Below are 24,621 nucleotides of genomic sequence, written 5' to 3'. Positions count from 1 at the left end.
TGTTTTTTTCATTTAGATACAATAAAAGTGAGGCAAAAACAATTAAAATCACATAAGACTTTTGATATGTGTTCAAACTTTAGTGTCCTTAAAGTACAAAATGTGGATTACTTTTATGGTTTGAAAGTGATTTCTTTTGTAGTTTCTAACAAAAAGGTTTTAATAGTATCTTTTGGCCAAGAAATAACTATCTTTTAAAATTAGGCATGCTTGGACTGGACGTGTGGATCAAGTGGTAGGATATTTCTTGAATACTTAATATTTGGATTGAATATTGGACATTGACTATTTCTACTATAAGACCCAGATTTCAAATCCCAGCATCAACAAAATATGAAGCATGCCCTTTTTTTTAAAGGAGTATTTGTTAATAGAAAAGAACAGCTAGATAAATGCTAATTGAAATGGCATTGTATTGGCATTGAAAGAAAGAAAAACTAACAAAATTTCTGTGATTTAAAAATCTAACTTACACACATCTTCTCCTAGTTTTTTAATTCATTCTAGACAATACAATGTGAAAATTATGTTACTAGTTGTAGTATTTGGTCTTATTTGTGGGGGGGGAGGTAGAGGAGTGGCTAATGAAAAGAAGGCTCAGAGATTTGGAGGATTATGGTTTGAGGTCAGCCTGGGCAGAAAAGTTTGTGGGCCTCTATACCCAAAAACAACTAGCAAAAAGCCAACCTGGAGGCATGACACAAGTTGTGGAATATCAGCAAAACAAGTGAGCTCAGAATGAGGCCCTGATTTCAAAACCTCAGCATTGGGGCATGGGGGGTGGGGTGAAGATCTAGGCACATTTTTCACCCAGAATATTTATAAACTGTTGCATGAATTTACAAAAGTGGAGAACGTAGATACCAGGATCTGGCTACTGTCAGTCATTCTCTCCTTAAATTTGCCCATTTCAAAATATCTAGAGTGTAACTTAGTGGTAGAGGACTGGCCTAACACCTGGTTTGATCCTCAGCACCATATTTCAATCAACTGATCAGTAAGTAATACAAAGTGGGGATAGAATGATCTAAAGGGTTGTATATTGAAATGAAATATACTGATCAATGTAAACTAGTCACTGGCACAGAGAGCTTATTGTCATAATATCTTTTCTTGGATTTCTTTCTTCCTCCCTTCCTTCCTTCCTTCCTTCCTTCCTTCCTTCCTTCCTTCCTTCCTTCCTTCCTTCCTTCCTTCCTTTCTCTCTCTCTCTCTCTTTCCTTCCCTCCCTCCCTCCCTCCCTTCCTTCCTTCCTTCCTTCCTTCCTTCCTTCCTTCCTTCCTTCCTTCCTTCCTTTCTTCCTTTCCTTTCTTTCTTTCTTTCTTTCTTTCTTTCTTCCTTTCTTTCTTTCTTTCTTTCTTTCTTTCTTTCTTTCTTTCTTTCTTTCTTTCTTTCTCTCTCTCTCCTCTCTCTCTCTCTTCTTTCCTTCCTTCCTTTCTTTTTCTTTCTTTCTTTCTTTCTTTCTTTCTTTCTTTCTTTCTTTCTTTCTCTCTCTCTCTCTCTTTCTCTCTTTCCTCTCTTTCTCTTTCTCTCTTTCTCTCTTCCTCTCTCTTTCTTTCTTTCTTTCTTTCTTTCTTTCTTTCTTTCTTTCTTTCTTTCTTTCTTTCTTTCTTTCTTTCTTTCTTTCTTCTTTCTTTCTTTCTTTCTTTCTTTCTTTCTTTCTTTCTTTCTTTCTCTTCTTTCTTTCTTTCTTTCTTTCTTTCTTTCTTTTTGCTTTGGACTCAGGGCCTGGCACTGTCCCTGGCTTCATTTTGCTCAAGGCTAGCACTCTACCACTTGAGCTTCAGTGCCACTTCTGGCCTTTTCTATATATGTGGTGCCGAGGAATCAAACCCAGGGCTTCATAGATATGAGGTGAACATTCTACCACTAGGCCATATTTCCAGCCCTTGGGATTTCTTTACTGATAATTTTTGTTAGAAATTATTTGAGGAGCTAGGATGTAGCTCAGTGGCAAAACACAATCTCTTGGGTTCAATCCCCAGTAAATCACCCCCCCCATAAAAATAAATTATTTGAAATGTCTTACATGAGAACTTAATTTTAAAATTGTGTCTTATATCCAAAGTGCTATGTTGACTTGGGAACCCAAACTAAGGAATTGATGCAGTTGGAGCTGAGTTGAGTTGGGAGGTGAAAACATGCGTGTTAAGTACACACTACAATATAAATGATGAGGCCAGTGGCTCACTGGCACTTGGCCTTATCATTTGGGAAGTTGAGATTGGGAGGATCACACTTCAACGCCTATGTAGACACAAAAGTTCATGGGAATTACCCCTTCCCCAATAATAGCATTGTGTAGTATAGACTTTATTTGCAACTGCCATAATTTCCAAGCATATCTTGTGTGAATGCCATTTGGGGGAGGGGAGGTATTTGGACTGCATCATTAAAAATGTTTTAGTCCGGGGGTGGGGGGAGCAAAGAGGGCTAGTCGAAAAAAATGAAGGATGGGGTTATATTGTTTAAAAACAAATGTAATCATTACCTTACTTGTAACCCCCCCTGCTCATTACCTTTTCAATAAAGGGAAAAAATAGGAAAAAATGTTTTGGTCCTTTAAGAACTCAGTCAATTTTGTGGCTAGTAAAAGTTAAATTTGCACACTGTAACACTGTTTTTTCCTTTTTTCCCCCCCTAGTGTTTGAAAGATGTGTGATGACCACAAAACCACCAGACACAAGAATACTTCTAGCAATTTTGGGGGAAGTTTGTCTACACTCAGGCTGCAGTATTTCAGCAAACATGATTGGACAGTGGACCTGGCTTATTTTTGTGCCTTATTTTGATGGAGTGAAAATTTTGAGCCAGCAAAGCCAAATCCTAATATCAGCATGCCTGGCTCCTTGCTGATTGCAGATAGGCATTTAAATGTGAACTTGAGATCAGATGTCTCTATTACTTCCAGCTAATGTGGCATCATAGCTATTCCTAAGCTTAAGTCTTTGATTAAAAACAGTCTAGTAGTGTGTCTACCACTAACTGTCATGTAAGTTTTTTCTTATGTATTCCCAATTTTCTGTCTCCCATTTCTGTACAATCATGCCCTTTTGCTGAGTAAATGAAGCATAAGGTCCTAGAATATTTAAATCACAAACTTAAGAAAAGGAATAAAACTAATATTTTCCCAACCTCTTAGCTATCATAATGTCTTACAGGCTAAAACACACACACACACACACACACACACACACACACACACACACATACATACACAAACACGCATGCAGGCATACACACACTACCTACTTAATTGATTTTTGAAATACCCATTTGACCCAGTGGTACACATGGCTCAGTGGTAGAGCACTTGCATAGCATGTGTGAGGCCCTGGGTTTGATCAGCACATCCTACACCCCTTCCTTCTCTCCCTCCCTCCCTCCACAAATACCAGGATAATTTAGAAGAAAAGCTACACCCTCCTGACCACATACATGCTTAAAAACTTCGGATCTTTTTCTCAGCAGGAACCAGTTGTAAATAACAATGAAGTAGGGGCCAAAATACAAAACCAAAAATGAAGCAGCTACATGTAGATTTCTAGGTTGAACTGTAACCCAATATTGTGGCTTCATATGTATTATTTTATATTGTACTTTTTTCATTGTTGATGGTTTGAACTTTAATAAGAGAAATCCCATAGTTTTTAATATCACCAAAATAAGACCATTTGAACAGTGTATTCTAGAAAGCAATATACTAACTGAAGTCAGTGCTTGTATATATTAAGATAGCCTTAAACCGTCTTCTGTAGTAACCTGTCAAATAATTAAAATTTTTAAAAGAGTAGGACTATAGTCAGAATGCTAGACTGAGAGGTAAACACTGATGCAATTAGAGCTGGTACTGATGTTGTCAGTGTTTAGCATTGTGTTTAGCCGTGTTTATGCTACAAAAGTGCAATATTAGACACTAGCTAGTTAGTATTGCTTCCTCATGTAACTCCAAAGAGGAAAAGGATTTGATTAAGTGCATATATTTCTTTGTTATTCACATTGTCCTTTGCTTGAATTCAATGCCATGCAGATTTCCATGGCTGCTATTTTTATTTAGTTTGCATTAGTTTCATTAACATCTTAAAGGAGAGCCTAACATTACCTGACCAGCAGTGGCCCTTAACTGCAGTAGTACAAAAGGAAGAAAAAAAAAATCGGGAAAATTGGTGAGAACTTGAACTTAACATCAGGAAAAAAAAAAGTTCTTTGTATTTGTACTTGATGCCTTAAGATAGTTTCTTCTCAAAGCTCTGGAAGACTAAAATAGGCAATAATATTACAATACTACTGAGTTTTTGTAGAATTGTTACATTTGATAATAAAATTTGCCTGCTTAATCTCAATGTTTACATTCGTTTTGTTTGTTATTGGGAGAATTACATTAAAGATGGAAGGGTTAGGTAAACCACTTTGTCTGAGGTGGTAGGGTGCATTCTTGAGTTGATTGTAAGTTATAAAATCTATCCTTTATGGGGGCTGGGAATGTGACTTAGTGGTAGAGTGCTTGCCTAGCATTCATGGAGCCCTGGGTTCGATTCCTCAGCACCACATATACAGAAAAGGCCAGAAGTGGTGCTGTGGCTCAAGTGGTAGAGTGCTAGGAGCAAAAAGAATCGAGGGACAGTGCTCAGACCCTGAGTTCAAGCCCCAGGACTGACCAAAAAAACAAAAAAAAATCCATGATAAATACAAAATACTGACTAAACAACCCTAGTGGAATAACCACTTACCTTGCATGTGCAGTGCCCTGAGCCTGATCCTTACCACTAAGAAAATAAAAATCTAAAGATCAAGAATTTTAGAACAATTATGTAGTTTTAAAATATGTTAATAGCCTGCTGCTTATGGCTCACACCTGTAATCCTAGCTACTCAGGAGGCTGAAATCTGAGGATCAAAGTTCAAATCCAGATTGGGCAGAAAAGTTCCTGTAAGATTCTTATCTCCAATGAACCACCAGAAAACCAGAAGTGGCCCTGTGGCTAAGTAGAGCGCTAGCCTTGAGCACGAAGAGACTTAGAGATAGTGCCCAGGCCCTGAGTTCAAGCCGCACAACTGACCCCCCCCCCAAAAAAAAGGTTAATAATTACTAAGTGGCATGTTTGCATTGGAGCACACATTCAGTCACTTTCTACACTTAACTATAAGTACGGTGATAGCCAGTTAGGTATGAAATTTACCTGAACATCATTTTGTTTGCTTCTGCCATCTACTGGACACATGCAGTGCTATAGGCTTTTCACAATCTGGATCTTAGCCAAAGAGTACAAACTCAAGATTCTAACAGGAAGTTGAAAAGAATAATGGTGCAGGTACTATGGGGAATTGAACCCAGGTTCTTATGCATTCCAGACAGGGCTGTATCATTAAGCTGCATCCCCATAGCCTCCCTCTTTTTTCAGATAGGGTCACATTAAGTTGCTCAGGCTAGCCTCAGACTTGTAATCCTACCTCAGTCTCAAATAAGCTGGTAAAGACATGTACAACTATACTAAGCCAAAGTTGTTCCATTAAAAAATACTATTATGATTAGTACTGAAATTTTTTTTACTGTATTTTAAAAAGAAAAATACAGCTAGGTGCTAGTGCCTCACGCCTGTAATTGAAACTACTTAGGAGGCTGATATCTGCAGGGTTGCAAGTTTACTACACTCCATCTCCAAAATAACTAGTGAACAGCAGGGACTGGAAGCATGGCTCAAATGGTAACATTAACCTCACAAGGATAAGGACCTGAGATTGGAAGGAGATTGGGAGAATAGTGGTACCAGGCTGGCCTGGGCAGAGAAGACTATGAGACTCCATCTCCAAGGAGATGTGGTGATATGTGCCTGATGGGAAATCTAAAAGTAGGCAGATCACAACTCAGGTATGCACCCCACACAGGAAGCCAGACTCCTTAAAAAACAAAAACAAACAAAAAACATTGAAAAATGGCTGTATCTTGTCAACTTAGCAAATGTGAGGCCCTGAATTTAAATCCTCTGTACTGCTTTTATTATTTATTTATTTATTTATTTATTTGGCCAGTCCTAGGCCGTGAACTCAGGGCCTGAGCACTGTCCCTGGCTTCTTTTTTGCTCAAGGCTAGCACTCTGCCACGTGAGCCACAGCGCCACTTCTGGCCATTTTCTATATATGTGGTGCTGGGGAATCGAACCCAGGGCTTCATGTATACGAGTCAAGCACTCTTGCCACTAGGCCATATTCCCAGCCCCTCTGTACTGCTTTTAAAGAAGTATATGATTAATTTAGCCAGTGTTGGTGGCTCATGCCTGTAATCCTACTCAGGAGGCTGATATCTTATGGTTGATGTTCAAAGCCAGCCCGGGCAAGAAAGTCTGTGAGACTCTTATCTCCAATGAACCACCAGAAAAAAAAAACCAGAAGTTGTATTGTGGCTCAAAGTAGTAGAGCCTTGCTTTGAGCAAAAAAAATTAGCTCAGGGACAGTGCCTAGGCCCTGGCTTCAAGCTCCATGACTGACAAAAAGAAAAAGAAATGTAGTCGCACCGCCGGCCCCCTGCTGCGGTGTTCACTGAGCCGTCCCGCCGCCCCCACCCCCACCCCCGCGCTCTCCAGCTCTCGCCTGAGGAGGATCTTGACCCCGTCTGATGCTACCAGCAGCATGGTGGAGAACTCGCCGTCGCCATTGTCAGGGAGAGCCATGTATGGCTTTGTGCTTTTCCTAAGTTCCCAGTTTGGTTTCATACCTTATCTTGTGTGGGCTTTTATTCCTGAACCTTGGCTACACACTCCTTGGGCTTAACCTATTGACCTCAAAAATACTGGGCAGTGGCATTACCTGTCTACCTCCTGGTAACTATAGTGATGGGTTACCTTCTCTTATTTGGAATTAACATAATGAGTACCTCTCCACTCAACTTCATTCATACAATCACAGATAACTATGCCCAGAACCAACAGCAGAAGAAATACCAAGAGGAGGCCATCCCAGCATTAAGAGACATTCCTATTAGTGAAGTAAACCAAAGATTCTTCCTTTCAGCCAACAAACTCTGCACCAAAACCTGACGCATGTGTAAACACACTGAAACCAAGCCTTTGTGTATATATTTTGGAATATTTTGGTCATAATTTTCTATTAACTATCTTAGTTATACCTCGTTTTGAAAAATGAAAATTGATCTCATATTAAGTTCAATTATTATAATGGAAATGTTTTAAAATGAATTATTAATGGACAGAATAAAATGCATTATTGTGTTAAAAAAAAGAAAAAGAAATGAGTATGATTATTTTCAAGATTAAAAACCTCAAAAATCATTTTGAGAGCTTGTTTGGAGGTTCTAGCAGGAGAGACCAACTACTCATGTACCCTTGACTGAATGCAGCTTTGGGAGAGAGACACACATGGAGAGTGAGAGGAAGGAATGGGACACCTGCCTAGCCCAGCAATCAGCCAAGTCAACCCTGATGATCAATAGAGTGACAGATGTTGCTGTCAGATCGGTCTTATATCTCTCAGGAATCATCTTTAATCAGGATCACATACAGGTTGTCATTATGTACTGTAGATTTAATTGCCAGCTGCTTTTCTTGTCTTTTTTTTTCTTCATTTAATGGTACAAGGTTTAAACTCTGGGCCTTGTGAGGCTTATTTGGTTAATACACTACCATTTGAGTCTGTCTCCAGCCCTGATTATTATTATTACTTTGCTAGTTACTTTGAGATGGAGTCAGGCTTTGAAATGAGGTCTGCTAAATCTCTTGAGTAGCTAGGTATGAACCCATGACATCCAGCTAGAGAGCAATTTTTAATACATTTTTGGAATATTTTAATTTCTGTTGCTTTACTTCGTTTACAACTCCTAATCTACATTTACTTTTTTGTAATTTTAAAGTAATTTTGTGTTTTCAATTATTAATATATTTATAGAATTTCAAGTTTACACTGAGGGAGAACTTAAATTTTACCTGAAGTCATAAGGGAAAATAACTCTGGAATTTTGTAGTTCTTAGAAATTCTTAGAAACAACCAAATACATATGAAAAATGTTAATGTTGAACCACATTGAAAGAGAATAGTATCTTTCATCCAAGTTTACATGGTCCAGTGGTCAGCTAATCGACATTTTCTAAGGACTCTTTTTTTCAGGGCTGGGAATTAAATCCAGGGCTTCAAACATGCTATACAAGCATTGTATTGCCCCATCCACTTCATAAAACAAAGAATATTTCACTTTGCTCCCCGAAAACATCCACTTCTTCCAGATATGGACTTAACCTTTTCTGCAGATAGCAGAAAATCATATTGCTCTTAGAATAGTCTGTACATGAAACTCTAGGATAATGTGGTGTGTTTGGGGTTAGTCCATGTGAAGCAAATAACCCTTCAAGTTTTGGATAGGAACCTAACAGCCCATGGTTTGCTTTGGTAAAACAGTCAATAAAATTATCATCTGGAGTCATCTTAGGGCTATGTGTCCCCTAGCCTTGAACATTGCCATCTGGAAGCGACTGGCCTTTGGGGATTAAAGAATGACCTCCTGAAAACTCACTTACGATGACTGTGGAAAGGCAGCATCTTGAGCAGTTAAGTTTTGTCTTTTTGGATAAAGTGTAATGCCCAGATTTCAAGGCCCCCAAAGACAACCATCAGAGTCCACAGTCAAAGCCAAACTGCAAGAGTTCGAACCCGGTCCCCCCGCACACTCATTGCCAGTGATGCTGAGAAGCCCCAGCACAATTCCAGCACAGCTTTTATAGACAAGTACAGGGAAGTTGGGGAAGACCCCTGGTTACAAGTACATGATTGGTTGACATTTGCCCTAGTTTACTGGTCGCCTCAGGACTGGCCTGGGTTTTCCTGCCGAACGTATGGCCGGGCAGCCTTAACCTTGGTGTACAGATTCCGGTGGGCCTCCAAGAGTGGTCACGTAGCCACATTCCCGGAGCCAGATGGTTCTTGTCTCTTGTGCCCAGATCCAGGCCGGGGTTTGAGACCAGGCACTTAGTCATGTCCAACCTTGAGTGGGCTCCTGGCGGGGACAATTAATCACATCCTGGGCCAGATTCCGGTAGTACAGAGTTCATGGGGGGTGGGGGGTGGGGGGGGTGGCGGCATGTGGTTACAGAGTAGCTATAGGAAGATTGCTGGTATTTTTCCACTTCCCCATGGGTTAGTAAGCAAAGATACAGAAGCAAAATAGCTGTTAGGGGCATAATGGTCATAATTTTATTTTCTACGCTCTTCAAAAGAATATATTTTGAACAAGAAGTGGCTTACTTCACTTACATCAGATTACACTGACTTTTGGGTACTATGTTTCACTCTTATCCTTAAGCTTTAGGGCTTAAGGAAGTTTCTAAAAGTGCACACAATCTTGTCTGTTGATTTCTATCTAACAGTTGGATAATTTTATGTTCTTTCTTCTTCCCATTTCTCATTTTAGGATGTGTTCCCCCCTTCTTTAGTAATCTTTTCCCCAATACCAGGTCCTAGGAAAATTTACAAGGTAATCATGACATACAGCATGGCTGAGTGTGGTGGTAGTTGCTTATAATTTTAGCTACTTCAGAGGCAGAGGTTGGAGGGTCTCAAGTTGGAGATTACCCCTAAGTTAAATAAATGGTTCAAAACCAGTAAAAAGCTGGGTGCTAGAGGCTCAGGCCTATAATCCTAGCTACACTGGAGGCTGAGGTCTGAGGATCACAGTTCAGTCACACTCAGCAGGAATGATACACTTATCCACAATTAATCACCACAAAACCAGAAGTGCGGCTGTGTCTCTACGTAGTGTTAGTCTAGAGCAAAAGAGCTTAGGGACAACACCCAGGCCACGAGGTCAAGCCTCAAGATAGGGGAATATGGCTTAGAATATGGCAAGAGTGCTTGGCTTATATACATGAAGCCCTGGGTTCGATTCCCCAGCACCACATATACAGAAAACGGCCAGAAAGTGGCACTGTGACTCAAGTGGTAGGGTGCTAAACTTGAGCAAAAAGAAGCCAGGGACAGTGCTCAGGCCCTGAGTCCAAGGCCCAGGACTGGCAAAAAAAAAAAAAAAAAAGAAAGAAAACCCAAAAAGCTAGGGGAGTGGTACAGCAGCTTGTCTTTGAGGCCTAGGGTTGAATTCTCAGAACAATAATAAAACACTATAGTACAGCTACCACCTTAAGACCATAGACTTGGAAAATACTGAGTCTTGATATTCCATAACAGTGGTATAGTATAGCTGATCTGTTAAGCATGACACTTGGGTAACTCTTGCTCATGTATAGGGGCCCTGTCATATCCATTCTATGGTTTTCAAGGCTTACTTTTCCATTTTTCACCCTGCTTGACCTGTTACCTTTTTTCATTGTTTTCTAACTTTTAGTGCAGTGCTGATCAAAAGCCAAAGACAGGGGCTGGGGATATAGCCTAGTGGCAAGAGTGCCTGCCTCGGATACACGAGGCCCTAGGTTCGGTTCCCCAGCACCACATATACAGAAAACGGCCAGAAGCGGTGCTGTGGCTCAAATGGCAGAGTGCTAGCCTTGAGCGGGAAGAAGCCAGGGACAGTGCTCAGGCCCTGAGTCCAAGGCCCAGGACTGGCAAAAAAAAAAAAAAAAAAAAAGCCAAAGACATATTTAGGTACATGACATACTCAGTCAACCAAACATAAAAGGCACCACCCCAAATATCCTAGCTTCATGAAGGTACTTTTAGGACAGTCTTGCTGCTTGCTAAGAAAAATACATCCATAATTACTCAGTGACTTCAGTGAATTCTATGCTTTTTTCCCTCTCCAGCTCTAAAATGATTATGTCATTTCTAAATTTACTATCAAATAATCCTAGTGCTTGTAATGAAAACACAGCATTACAAATGAGAACTGTTGGGCTGGGAATACAGCCTAGTGGCAAAAAGTGCTCGCCTCATACACATGAAGCCTTGGGTTCGATTCCTCAGCACCACATATATAGAAAACGGCCAGAGGTGATGCTGTGGCTCAAGTGGCAGAGCGCTGGCCTTGAGCAAAAAGAAGCCAGGGACAGCCCTGAGTTCAAGCCCCAGGACTGGCCAAAAAACAAACAAAAAAATGAGAACTGTTTTGCTGTGTAGGACCTGTACACACTCTTCCCATCACAAACTGTATTATTGTGTTTTTTCCTCTAAGGTATCAAATCATGCAAATGTTTATTTCACCATTTTTGGTGAGCAAGAGTCTTGGAATGATCAAGAGTTCTGCTAAGCCAGGTGTGGTGGTGAACATCTTTTGAGGCCAGCCTGAGCATTTATAAAATATCATGCTTTAAAAAAAAAAGGGGGGGGGGCTGGGAATGTGGCGATAGAGTGCTTGACTTGAATGCATGAAGCCCTGGGTTCTATTTCTCAGCACCACAAAGGAAAACGCCCGAAGTGGAGATAGGGCTCAAGTGGTAATGTTATCCTTGAGCGTCCAGCCAGGGGAGCTCAAGAGACTGGGTTTGTGGCTCCAGAGAGAGCGCTAGACTTGAGCAGAAAAGCTCCGGGACAGCGCCTAGGGCCTGAGTTCAAGGCCCAGAACTAGTACACACCAAGTTAAAAATAAATAAAGGAGAAGAAAGTGTCATGTCAAAGCACCCGTGGTCCCGAGCAAGAGTACTGATCTCCGTGGGTCCGCAGACCCAGGCATCTGGGTTCCAGTTCTAGACAACTAGCTCTGTCACTTGCTCTGCATGGGAGCCGAACCAGGGGATCCGGAAGGTGTGGCTGGTAATGGTCTCCGACTCCAGCGGGTCCTCTCTAGTCGGGAAGGGACCTGCCAGGAGAGACCCTCGGCGGCGGCCCCGGGGCCTCGCTTTCCAGGCCGGTCGTAGGCCCTGGTGCAGCCTGGAGAAGTGTTCCGGTCGCGCGCCGCTCCCGGAACTATGGTTCCGGGGCCTCTCGAAGGGGACGCTGTTGGTGGCGACACGGACGGGAGGCGGGTCAGGAAGTGGGGGCGCGACGGCCCGGCGCGGGCGCGGGCGTGGGGCGGCCGAGGGCTTCGGCGACGCGGAGGGTGGCAGACTCCGGACCGCGCGGGAGCCGGAGGACCACCCGGGCCTGCGCCGAGACCATGGCAAAGGAAGAAGGTGACAGCCCGGGGTCCGGCTCCTTAACTGCGGTGCCCGGTCTCGAGAAAGGGGCGGTGGCGCCGGGGCCCCGAGGCCTGCGCTGCGGGCGGAGGAGGCGGCGGGGTGGGCGGGCTGGCGGGACGCGGGGACTTCTTGCAGAATCCCGGGGGCACCCGAGGGAGGATCCGGAGCGATGTCTCCCGTGGAATTTGCGAAAGTGAGGCTTAAAAGTGGCAGTCAGTAGCCAGAGAAAAAGTATAGTCTACATGTCTGTATGTACGTGTGTATGGTGTGTGTGTGTGGGGGGGGGGTCAGCTGAGGATCATGAGCTGATCATTAACCGAGTAGGGAACGTTTAGATGATGTTGATTTAGATCCAGAGTGCACTTATGAATAGGGTAGCTGAATCAAAACCTTTATTCTGCACGCGCTCTTTAAATATTGACCAAACAAAGACCCTTGGAGGAGAAGGGACTGGGGTATGTCGAAGCTGGGGTTTGAGATGAGTAGTGAGAGGGGATGGACATTCTGGGATTGAAAAAAAGGCCAAGTTTACTCACCATTGAGGGGATAGTGGGAAAGGGCTGAAGCTTGGACGATGCCTTGCGGGATGAAAAGGCTGAGATTTCAGGGCAGGGGTGGTTTGGAGCGCTTGCTCCAGCAAGACATATCTGTTAGGCTCTTATCTCCATTTTAAGCAGCAAAAAGCTGGAAGTGACTGCGTGGCTCAAGAGGTACAGCAGAAAAGGAAACATGAAGCCCTGTAAAGCCCCAGTACCAGAACACACACACAAAACACATTACATGGCCTCTAGATTTCACTTGAATCCTGATGTCATTTTTATCTTTTATCATTTACACTGTCATAGATACTCTTATTTTCCAACTGAATACTTTTGAAATCTAATCTTCTAAAAATGTCTTCCTGTTGTAGTAGAGGATGGGTGTGGGTGTGCTTATTTATATTTCCTGAATCAAATGTCGGAGCAAGAAAGAAATGACAGTCGGGCGCTGGCGCTGGTCCACTCACGCCTGTAAGTCTAGCCACTCAGTAGGCTGAGGTCAGAGGGTCTCGGTTCAGAGCCAGCCTAGGCAGGGAAGTCCCTGAGACTCTTACCATCAGTTAACCAGCAGAAAACCGGAAGTGGAGCTGTGGCCGAAAATGATAGAGCTCTAGCCTTGAGCAGAAAAACTCAGGGACTTCAGGAACAGTACCCAGGCCCTGAGTTCAAGCCCAATGACTGACAACAAAGGAAAAAAGAAGTGACAAAACTTGAATAGAACAGCGTTGAAAATTATATATAGTATCTGGGTGGCCATTTGCAAGGCTGTTTCTAGCCCTACTATTTCATACAAATATTGTTGCATCAGAGACTGAAATAGCAGATTGTTTTTGTGGCAGTATCTTCATTTAATTTGGTTTTTCTTTTCTTTCCTTTTTTTTTTTTTTTTTTTTTTTTGCCAATCCTGGGGCTTGAACTCAGGGCCTGGGCCTGAGTTCTGTCCCTGAGCCTCTGTGCTCAAGGCTGGTACTCACCACTTGAGCCACAGCACCACTTCTAGCTTCTTCTGTTTATGTGGTACTGAGAACCCTGAGCTTCATGCATGCTAGGCAAGCACTCTACCAGTAAGTCACATTCCCAGCCCTAATTTGGTTTTTCTTGATAATGTTAAAAATGTAATTTGTGAAGCCACATGCCAGTGTTAACACTTATCCTAGCTACTCGGAGGCTGAGATCTAAGGATCACAGTTTGAAGCCTGCCCAAGGAGGAACGTCTAGGAGATTCTTATTTCCAATTGACCACCAAAAAAGCTGGAAGTAGAGCCTACAGGCCACTGGAGACTTATTAGCCTTAAGCAAAAAAGCTCAAGAATAGCCCAGCCCTATGTTCAAACCCTGGGTTAGGCGCCAAAAAAAGAAAAAGAAATTGTGTGAAAGAGAAGAGACTCATAATTGGACTAGACTGTGGCTAGAACTAATAAGCTTTTCCATTGCTTTCATCTCTACTATTTTCCCACCCTGTTCTTGGGGCTTGAATTTAGGGCCTTGCTCTCTTGGCTTTTTCTTTCAAGGCTGGCACTCTACCACTTGAGCCACATCTCCACTTGTGGCTTTTTGGTGATTAATTGGAGATAAGAGTCTCATAGACTTTCCTGTCCAGCTTGACTTTGAACTTCCATCCTCAGGTCTCAGCCTCCTGAGTAGCTAGGATTACAGAGTGAGCCACTGGCACCTGATTTGGTTTTTCTAATGACATTTCACAGCGTTTGCTGGAAATCTGTAAAACCTAGACTTGACAGACTGAGTCCACTAAATGTACAATTGTTTTTTACTGTGGTAGTGTTTAAAGATATATTAGTGAACATATGACTTTGCTTTGAAACTGCTTAAAAATACATTTGTTTTACTAATTTTTTACAAGAAAGCTGCAGAACCATCCATCTGATCAATAACAGCAGTAGATGATTCATTTTTCCTATTTTGACTCCTTTATTTAGACTTACATTTTACAGCCTGAAGTCATTACTTAAGTCATTACTAGAGAAAAGGAAAGCTTCTTTTCCAATCCTAAAAAAGAAATTAATTCCCGTACCACATTAGGAATATGACAGGAACACTGCATTTATCTACCCCCACAAAGTAATTCTAGGATAGGAAAAAACACTTAAGTCATCTTTAGTAAATTATTGTTTATTTGGAATTTATTAGCTGGTTTAGAGGTAACTTATTCATTACATTTAAAAAAATTTTGTGCTAGTATGAAGGCTTGAACTTAAGGACTGGGAGCTGTTCCTTGGCTTTGGCTCTTCATTAGTTTTGTTTTTTTAGGCTGGTCCTGGGGCTTGAACTCAGGGCCTGGGCGCTGTCCCTGAGCCTCTTTGTGTTCAAGGCTAGAGCTCTACCACTTGAGCCATAGCACTACTTCTGGCTTTTTCTGAGTAGCTTATTGGAGATAAGAGTCTCTGGGACTTTTCTGCTCAGGCTGACTTTGAACTGCAATCCTCAGATGTCAGTCTCTTGAGTAGTTAGGATTACAGGCATGAGCATTGGTCCTCGGTTTCTTTATTACATATTTATATGGGATAGAAAGGGAAATTGTCTGAAACTAGGAAATGTTTTGAATGTTTCCTGTATATAAGTTTTTATAGGCTAATATAATTTTTTTTTTTGCCAGTCCTGGGACTTGAACTCAGGGCTGTCCCTGGCTTCTTTTTGCTCAAGGCTAGCACTCAACCACTTGGGCTACAGTGCCACTTCTGGCTTTTTCTATATATGTGGGGCTGAGGAATCGACCCCAGCGTATACATGAATATGTGAGGAAAACACTTTACCACTAGGCCATATTCACATCCATAATTTTGTTTTTAAGAAATGTTATCATAGGGGATGGGGATATAGCCTAGTGGCAAGAGCGCTTGCCTCGTATACATGAAGCCCTGGGTTCGATTCCCCAGCACCACATATACAGAAAATGGCCAGAAGTGGCGCTGTGACTCAAATGGCAGAGTGCTAGCCTTGAGCAAAAAGAAGCCAGGGACAGTGCTCAGGCCCTGAGTCTAAGGCCCAGGACTGGCAAAAAAAAAAAGAAATGTTATCATAAAGTTGATATACAGGAGGGTTATAGTTATATAAGTCAGGTAAAGAGTACATTTTTTTTTTTTTTTTGGCCAATGCCACCCCTTCCCCTGCTCTGTTCCAGTTTTTCCTTCCACTCTTACCCACAAATAGTATAGTTCATTTTCCACATGAAATCCAGTAAATACCATTGTTGCATTTGTTCATTCTTCGTCCCTCCATTTCTGTGCCTCCCTTTACACTGCCAAAGATATAAATGAACACACAGAACAAAAAGAAAACAAACAGCAAAAAAGCAAAAATCTCTTATTTCCATTTGCATGTTATTTTCTAACTCTTAGGTTGACAAGAGTATACAATGCTAATTATACTAGTACAGTACTATGAAAGTCTGGAGAGTTTCCAAGTTTTTTTTTTTTTTAGCAAGCCTGGGGTTTGAACTCAAATCTTGAGTGCTGTCCTTGAGCTTTTTGCTCTATAGAGGCTAGTGCTCTACCACTTTTCTTTTTTTGGCCAGTCCTGGGCCTTGGACTCAGGGCCTGAGCACTGTCCCTGGCTTCCTTTTTGCTCAAGGCTAGCACTCTGCCACTTGAGCCACAGCGCCACTTCTGGCCGTTTTCTGTATATGTGGTGCTGGGGAATCGAACCCAGGGCCTCATGTATACGAGGCAAGCTCTCTCGCCACTAGGCCATATCCCCAGCCCTCTACCACTTTTTTGTGTGTGCTTAATTGTAGATAGAGTCTCTGGCTTTCCTACCCCAGTTGGCTTCAAACTGTGCTTATCAGATCTCAGCCTCCTGAGGAGCTAAGATTATAGGCATGAGTCACTGGCATCTGGCTTAATTTTTCAGGATTTTAAAAATAAATTTATGCAGTGTATTGTCATTTAAAAAATGTGTTAATTCAGCTGGGCTCAGTGGCTGATAATTGTAATTCTTGCTACTCAGGAAATGGAGATCCGGAAGCTCGGGATTTGAGAACACCCAGGGGAAAGAAAGCCCATGAGACTTGATCTCACCAGAAAAAGCTGGAAGTGATAGTACACCTTGTCATCCTAGCCACTGAGGAAAGCATATATAGGAGGAATGCAGTCCAGGATGGTCAGGACATCTGGCCATCTCAAAATTAACCTGCAAAAATACTAGAGGTGTGGCTCAAGTGGTAAAGTGCCTAAACAATAATTGCAAAGCCCTGGATTCAAACCCTAGTTACCCTCCTCCCTTTGAAAAATATGTTAATTCATGAATGATGCCTTTAATCCTCTCAGATAACTAGAATCTTGCTAAACTCAGTAGCATTGTTTCCTCCCAATATTTCTGGAAAAATTTACTTATTTGCGAAAAACAGCTTCATCTAGAAAGAGGAACTTGCTGGTTTATCAACAGGACTCAAATATACCCATATCTGTAATGGTGGTGATACCTGTATTGGAGTACAAATATGATTATGAAAAAGGTTATCTTAGGCACTAGTAAAGTCTCAGTATGACTTGCTTTAGTATGATAAAAATTAAGCCAGGTGCCAGAGATTCACACTTGTAATCCTAGTGACTTAGAAGGCTGAGATCTGAGGATCATGGTTCCAAGTCAGCCAGGGCAGGAAAGTCTGTAAGGCTCTTAATCTCCAAATAACCACCAGAAAACCAGAAGTGGCGCTATAATTCAAAGTGGTAGAGTGCTATCCTTGAGCAAAAAAGCTCAGGGACAGCGCCCAGACCCCTGAGTTCAAGCCTAACAGAAAAAAAGTTAATGAACCTGGGGTACAGATACATTATAACAATATCTCCATTTTTTAAGGACCACCTGTAGGACTGCGCCAAAGAAAAAAACCAAAGTCTTCAGAAAGTCAAAGATCTGCCAAAGAAGAGAAAATCAATGACACTCCAATTCCTGAAAGAACTCCAAAACGTAAGTTACATAGATTTTCAGTTTCGTATTATTACCAAAATAGCTATTCTAGGATGTGTATTTTAATATTTTAAGCATATGGAATTTTTTTTTTTAATGATGGTTTGTTTTGCTTTATTTTGTGTTTTGGTTGGGATGGAACCCAGAGCACTGTGCATGTTAGTCAAGTGTTCTGTCACTGAGCATACTTGGAGATTAATCATGGAGTTAACTTTTATTAGATTTTGATGTGAAACACTTCCCATAAATTCTGATTTATGTTATGTTACATGTAAGTTGGCTTGTATAGCTTCATTTATTATGAAGGAACTGCTCCTATTAGGCCATATTTCTCTTAGGATAGAAGACAAGAGCAAGGGCTGGGAATATAGCTTAGTTACCACTTGCTTACCTAACATGCATGAAGCAAGCCCTGGGTTCGATTCCTCAATACCACATAAACAGAAGAAGTTGGAAGTGGCACTGTGGCTCAAGAGGTAGAGTGCTAGTCTTTAACAAAAAGAAGCTCAGGGACAGTGCCCAGGCCCTCAGTTCAAGCCCCAGGAATGGCACAAAAAAAAATGTTAAGAGCAATAGAACAACTAGAATCGTACAGTGACTCTTGGAGATAAGAGTCTCACAGGCTTTCTTGCCTGGCCTGGCTTTGAAGCATAGTTTTCAGATCTCAGCCTCCAGTATAGCTAAAATTATAAGCCACTGGTTCCTAGCTCATACATTGACTCTTAAAATTTCTGCTATAATGGTAGACAGTCACTTCTACTCTCATTCTGTTAGCCTAAGCAAGTTGTCTAGACAGTGGGATACAGAAACATAATGTGATTACAAGGAAGAAGTGTTGCAAGCCACATGAGAATGGCAGAAATGTCTAATATTTTGTTTGGTTTTATTTTTGTTGCCAGTCCTGGGGCTTGAACTCAGGGCCTGAGCACTGTCCCTGGCTTCTTTTTGCTCAAGGCTAGCACTCTGCCACTTGAGCCACAGCACCACTTCCGGCTTTTTCTATATATGTGGTGCTGAGGAATCGAACCCAGGGCTTCCTGTATACAAGGTGAGCACTTTACCACTAGGCCATATTCCCAGCCCTAATATTTTGATTCATTTATTTAGTGCTTTTTTTTTCTTTGCTGGTCATTGAACTTGAACTTGGGGCCTGGGTGCATCCCTGAGCCTCTTTGTGTCAATGCTAACACTTTACCACTTGAGCCAGAGCACAACTTCTGGCTTTTTCTGGGTAGTTTATTGAAGATGAGAATCTCACAGACTTTCCTCCCTGGGCTAGCTTTGAACCATGATTCTTAGATCTCAGCCTCCTGAGTAGCTAGGATTATAGGCATGTGCCACTGGTGCCCTGCTAATTTTAGTACTTTTGCAGTACTGGGGTTTGAACCCAAGATCTTGTGTTCACATGACTTGCTTGCCTTGCTGGTGCTCTATCCTAGCACTTTTTGTGAAGTTGAGTTGTCTTTCTTTTCTTAATGTAACTTTTTTCCTGTATATTAGATACTACTCAACTGTGCTGCGTATTACTGCTATTGACATTTATGTAATCTTTCTATGTTTTTCTAAGCCTGATCAGCATTTTACAAATGAAGGATTTGGTCCACCCAGAAGCTACCTGATTAGCCTGGTTTATAACTAACAATTTAATTAAAACTTAGGTCCTTTACTTAAAAATATATTTTTTTCAGTCCTGGGGCTTGAACTCAGGACTTGGGTGCTGTCCCTGAGTTGTTGTGCTCAAGGTTTTACTCCTGGAGTCACAACTTCACTTCCAGCTTTTTTGGTGCTTAATTGGAGATAAGTCTCTTGGACTTTTCTGCCTGGGCTAGCTTTGAACCCACACTCCTTAGATCTCAGTCTCCTGAGTAGCAGGATTACATGCATGAGCTACTGGTGGCTTACTTTAATTTTCTAAACACATATATGTGTATACATATATATCTATAGCTATATCTATCTTATCTTATCTATCTATCTATCTATCTATCTATCTATCTATCTATCTATCTATCTATCTATCTATTTATGCCAGTCCTGGGGCTTGGACTCAGGGCCTGAGCACTGTCCCTGGATTCCTTTTGCTCAAGGCTAGCACTCTATCACTTGAGCCACAGTGCCAACTTCTTTTGTTTATGTGGTGCTGAGGAATCGAACCCAGGGCTTCATGCATATTAGGCAAGCACTCTACCACTAAGCCACAACCACTAAGCCCTATTCGCAGCCCCTAACCTGATAATTTTTAAAGACGATTTTTATGCTGAGTTCTTTATTTTCTCCAAAACCCACATTTACATCAAACACTAAGTTTTATGATTCTTCCATCTTTGACACATATTAAGGTAAAGCCTTTTTGTATAGAAATTGGTAGAATATATGTTTTTCTTTTTATTCTTGAGTCAGAGTCTAAATGTAGCCTCAAACTTGCTATGATCCAAAGCTGGCTTTGAATTCAAGGTCCTCCTGTCTCAGACTCCTGAGTGTTGATTTCATAGGCATGTGTATCATGCCTCGCTAAATATATATTTTTATAATAGCTACTGATAAGTTGGATTAACTTACAGTCATTGAAGTCTTTTTCTTTTTAAGTAAGTCTTGTAAATGCTAGGCAAGTGATTCACCTATGAGCTCTGAGCTACATTCCCATCCCCTGTCTGAGCCTTAAGGAAAGAATAAAAATATAAAATACATACATTTAGAAACTTAGAAGTACTTTTCCAAGTGGCCACTGTAGAAAAATTTCTTATTAGTTATATTAGTCTATAGTTCATATTGTATCACATTATTTTTGCTATAGTATGTGTGCATAGCACAAATGTGAAAGTCACATGCTATATATTATTTTAAACAGGATGTACATATGCTACTAGAAACCATTTTTGAGCAGTTTTTATACTGATACTATTTGAATTCACTGCATTGTACTTGCTAGGCAGACACTCTTACTACTGAGCCTGCCTCCAGCTCTTATTTTTTGCTGGTTATTTCTAAGATAGGGTCTTACTGGGTGTACTTGCACCTTAATATGCCTATTTTAGACTTTTCATTGTTGCTGGGATGATAAGCACACACCTCCTATCTAGCTTTCCTCTGTTGAGAGGAAGTCTCATGGACTTTTCTGCCAGTTTTGATAATCTTAGCTTGTCAAGTAACTTAGGATGACAGACTCTCACAAGTGTGCTCAGGTTAAAGAGTTTCATGAACTTTTCTCATGATTATCAAACTATGATGCTCCGACATCTCCAGGCTCTTAAGTAGCTAGGATTATAGGTGTGAGCCACCGGAACCAGCTTGATTGCTTTTTTTTTCTTTTTCTTCATGGCTCTAGGGTTTGAACTCAACCTCACTATTCTTACTTCAAATTCTGCTTTTCACTAATTATTTTGGAGTTAGGATCTAGCAAACTTTTCTGCTAGGGCTAGTTTCAAACTATAATTCTATAAATCTCAGCCTCTGATTAGCTAGGTTTATAGGCATGGTTATTTTATAAGTGTACAATACATTAGTGTTTAATATACTTACCTTGTAAAGCCAGTATCCAGAACCGTTTCATGCAGAATATAGACTTGTAACTTTTGAAACTGTTTTGGATTTATAGAATTGAGCATACACACAGTTTCCGCGTTTTACCCTCCTTCCACAGTTACTAGTATTTTAAATATATTAATGTACATTTGTTACATTAATGTACAGTTAATGAATCCATATTGATACATTTCTAGTTCTTACCTAATGTTTTAAATTTTTTTCAAACGATTCTATACAGCATATAGCACATTATACTCACTTGTCATGTCGTCTTAGGTTCTTTTTGACTGTGACAGTGTCAGGCTTTTCATGTTTTGATGACCATGATATCTTTCACGAGAGTATATTGTAGAATATTTCTCTGTTAGAATTTGTCTGATGTTTTTATGATGACTAGACTGGGGTTGTGCAATTTTTTTGAAAAGAAACCTTTGAGTTAGAATGCTTTCTTTCCATTATCATACAAGGGTACATATTACCTTTTGATTAATATGCTTTTTCAGATATATTATTTCAACGCTTTGCAAAGATTTTCATTGGCTGTCTTGCAGCAGTTACTAGTGGTATGATGTATGCTCTCTACCTGTCAGCATATCATGAACGGAAATTTTGGTTTTCCAACAGGCAGGTAAGAAGAAAGAAATTTGAACACATGAAAAATGACACAATATTTAATATTAATTTGAATGTTTGCTAGGAAATCAAAATATAAGTATAATAAATATGACAAGTGCTGTTTTATTTATGACTATTAGAAACAAAATGATACAGAAACTTTTGAGAACATACAGCTTTAAAATATGTAATAGGGGGCTGGGGCTATGGCCTAGTGGCAAGAGTGCTTGCCTCGTATACATGAGGCCCTGGGTTCAATTCCCCAGCACCACATATACTGAAAATGGCCAGAGGTGGCACTGTGGCTCAAGTGGCAGAGTGCTAGCCTTGAGGAAAAAGAAGCCAGGGACAGTGCTCAGGCCCTGAGTCCAAGCCCCAGGACTGGCCAGAAAAAAAAAATGTAATAGGATATCATCTCATGGAATAAAAACTATTGAGATGTTCTTCTGGTGGCAATTCATTTATGAGGGACAGACTGTTCAAGAAACACCTGCTCCTGGTTTATTAGAACTGGCTTTTAAGTTCTCATGAGACTGAAAATAGAAGTAGGCAGATCAGGATTGCACATGGTATATAGTTTATTGGGAAACTTATATACCAAGTGTGTCTTGGATTACAGTAAGGTAAGTGGATCCATGAGATTTAGATCAGAAGGCTGGGGCTTTTATAAGGTCAGGACAAAGGTAACTTTATCCAAGCCAGAATGTACCTGGTTTATCGCAAGCTTACATCAAGTACTTTAGGCACATTCTTGGTACTGTCAGTGCTAGAGTACAAGTTAGAAAGCTCCACATACCACTGGAATGATTTTCTCTATAGAATGCTGTGAAACTATGAGGGAAAGCAAACCAGGCAGTCATGTTCTAAGAGAGCTATGGTCAGGTTAAGCTGCATCCCTACAGGGACTTTCAGTAATAATGAACTATGACATTTAGTCAGGCTTTTTGTAGTTTTTTTTTTTTTTTTTTTTTGGCCAGTCCTGGGCCTTGGACTCAGGGCCTGAGCACTGTCCCTGGCTTCTTCCCACTCAAGACTAGCACTCTGCCACTTGAGCCACAGCGCCACTTCTGGCTGTTTTCTGTATATGTGGTGCTGGGGAATCGAACCTAGGGCCTCGTGTATCCGAGGCAGGCACTCTTGCCACTAGGCTATATCCCCAGCCCCGCTTTTTGTAGTTTTGATGCCTCACATTTCAAAAACTTTGTGTGGAGTTTCAGCATATATATATATGTATATATGTATGTATATATACACATACACACATATATCTGTTATACATATGCGTGTGTGTGTATGTATGCATTAAAAAAAGTGGAGGCGAGTTGAACTTTAGGCCTCACACTTGACACTTGCTAGACAGATACTCTACCTCTCTCTGTTTCGTTTTTTTTTTTTTTTTGGCCAGTCCTGGGGCTTGGACTCAGGGCCTGAGCACCTGAGCACTGTCCCTGGCTTCTTTTTGCTCAAGGCTAGCACTCTGCCACTTGAGCCACAGCACCACTTCTGGCCTTTTCTATATATGTGGTGCTGAGGAATCGAACCCAGGGAGGGCTTCATGTATACGAGGCAAGCACTCTTGCCACTAGGCCATATTCCCAGTCCCATACTCTACCTCTTGAGTCACTCCATCAGTTGCCCTTTTTTGCATTGGTGTTATATTTTATCTATCTATCTATCTATCTATCTATCTATCTATCTATCTATCTATCTATCTATCTACAGGGAGGGCTTCATATATACGAGGCAAGCACTCTTGCCACTAGGCCATATTCCCAGTCCGGTACTCTACCTCTTGAGTCACTCCATCAATTGCCCTTCTTTGCATTGGTGTTATATTTTATCTATCTATCTATCTATCTATCTATCTATCTATCTATCTATCTATCTATCTATCTATCTATTTGCTGACATGAGGACTGAACTCAGGGCCTTGCTTTTCCACTGAGCTAAATCCCCAACCTCTGCATTGGTTATTTTTGTTTTGTTTTTGGCCAGTCCTGGGCCTTGGACTCAGGGCCTGAGCACTGTCCCTGGCTTCTCTTTGCTCAAGGCTAGCACTCTGCCACTTGAGCCACAGCGCCACTTCTGGCCATTTTCTATATATGTGGTGCTGGGGAATCGAACCCAGGGCTTCATGTATACGAGTCAAGTACTCTTGCCACTAGGCCATATTCCCAGCCCGCACTGTGCTTTTCTCATAATTGTGATGACAGGCATGTGGCACCGCTGTCTCTGCCTTTTAAGTAGCTAGAATTGCAGGTTTGAGCCACCAAGCATGACTAAAATATATAAAATTTTTGAGAATGTATTATATTTTTGGAAGGGTTAAATATAATAAGCATACTGTATCTATTAAGTTCTAGCCTCATAATACTATGTTTAATCTTTGGCTTTAAGTTATGTGTATGTTTTATTTTTAGTTCTTATAACAATATAGTATAGTATAATGTAGTTGCCTTCTTTTTTTTGTTGGTAAGGGCTTCAACTCAGGGCCTAAGGTGTTGCCCCTGAGCTTTTTTGCTCAAGACTAGCATTTGAGCCACAGCCCTACTTATAATTTTCTGGTATTTATTTATTATTATTTTTATTTGTTTTGTTTTTGTTGCCAGTCCTGGGGTGTGAACTCAGGGCCTAAGCACTGTCCCGGGCTTCTTTTTGCTCAAGGCTAGTATTCTACCTCTTGAGCCACAGCTCCACTTCCGGCTTTTTCCTATATATGTGATACTGAGGAATCGAACTCAGGGCTTCGTGTATACAAGGTGAGCACTTTACCACTAGGCCATATTCCCAGCCTCTGGTAGTTATTTAGAGATAAGTGTCTCACAGACTTTCTTGCCCAGGCTGGCTTTGAACTGTGATCCTCAGATTTCAGCCTTCTGAATAGCTATGATTACAGGCATGAACCACCAGCACCCAGCAAGATATATTCTCTACTGTGTCAAGTCAGTGCTA

At 41.2% G+C, this 24,621-nt stretch overlaps 2 protein-coding genes and 1 pseudogene across 7 annotated transcripts in view; all 3 read left to right on the top strand.

The window, feature by feature from the left end:
- Esrp1 (epithelial splicing regulatory protein 1) overlaps positions 1–3,190 on the top strand; it is a 59,729-nt gene extending 56,539 nt beyond the window's left edge. For all 5 annotated transcript variants that reach the window (XM_048358403.1, XM_048358401.1, XM_048358404.1 and 2 more), the window contains one exon: positions 2,645–3,190. Coding sequence is in view for 2 of the 5 variants with exons in the window: in XM_048358402.1 (XP_048214359.1) it covers positions 2,645–2,662 (18 nt within the window). In the remaining 3 variants the exon portion in view is untranslated. The remainder of the gene's footprint in view (positions 1–2,644) is intronic.
- A 3,436-nt stretch (positions 3,191–6,626) lies between these two features.
- On the top strand, positions 6,627–7,229 carry LOC125360453 (annotated as a pseudogene).
- Positions 7,230–11,932: 4,703 nt separating this feature from the next.
- Dpy19l4 (dpy-19 like 4) overlaps positions 11,933–24,621 on the top strand; it is a 59,969-nt gene continuing 47,280 nt past the window's right edge. For both annotated transcript variants that reach the window (XR_007212748.1, XM_048358399.1), the window contains exons 1-3: positions 11,933–12,061; positions 17,419–17,529; positions 21,558–21,682. Coding sequence is in view for 1 of the 2 variants with exons in the window: in XM_048358399.1 (XP_048214356.1) it covers positions 12,046–12,061; positions 17,419–17,529; positions 21,558–21,682 (252 nt within the window). In the remaining variant the exon portion in view is untranslated. The remainder of the gene's footprint in view (positions 12,062–17,418; positions 17,530–21,557; positions 21,683–24,621) is intronic.

The sequence above is a fragment of the Perognathus longimembris genome, chromosome 12 (assembly GCF_023159225.1).
Source record: "Perognathus longimembris pacificus isolate PPM17 chromosome 12, ASM2315922v1, whole genome shotgun sequence".
Lineage (NCBI taxonomy): Eukaryota > Metazoa > Chordata > Mammalia > Rodentia > Heteromyidae > Perognathus > Perognathus longimembris.
This window is presented reverse-complemented; position numbering and strand designations above follow the sequence as displayed.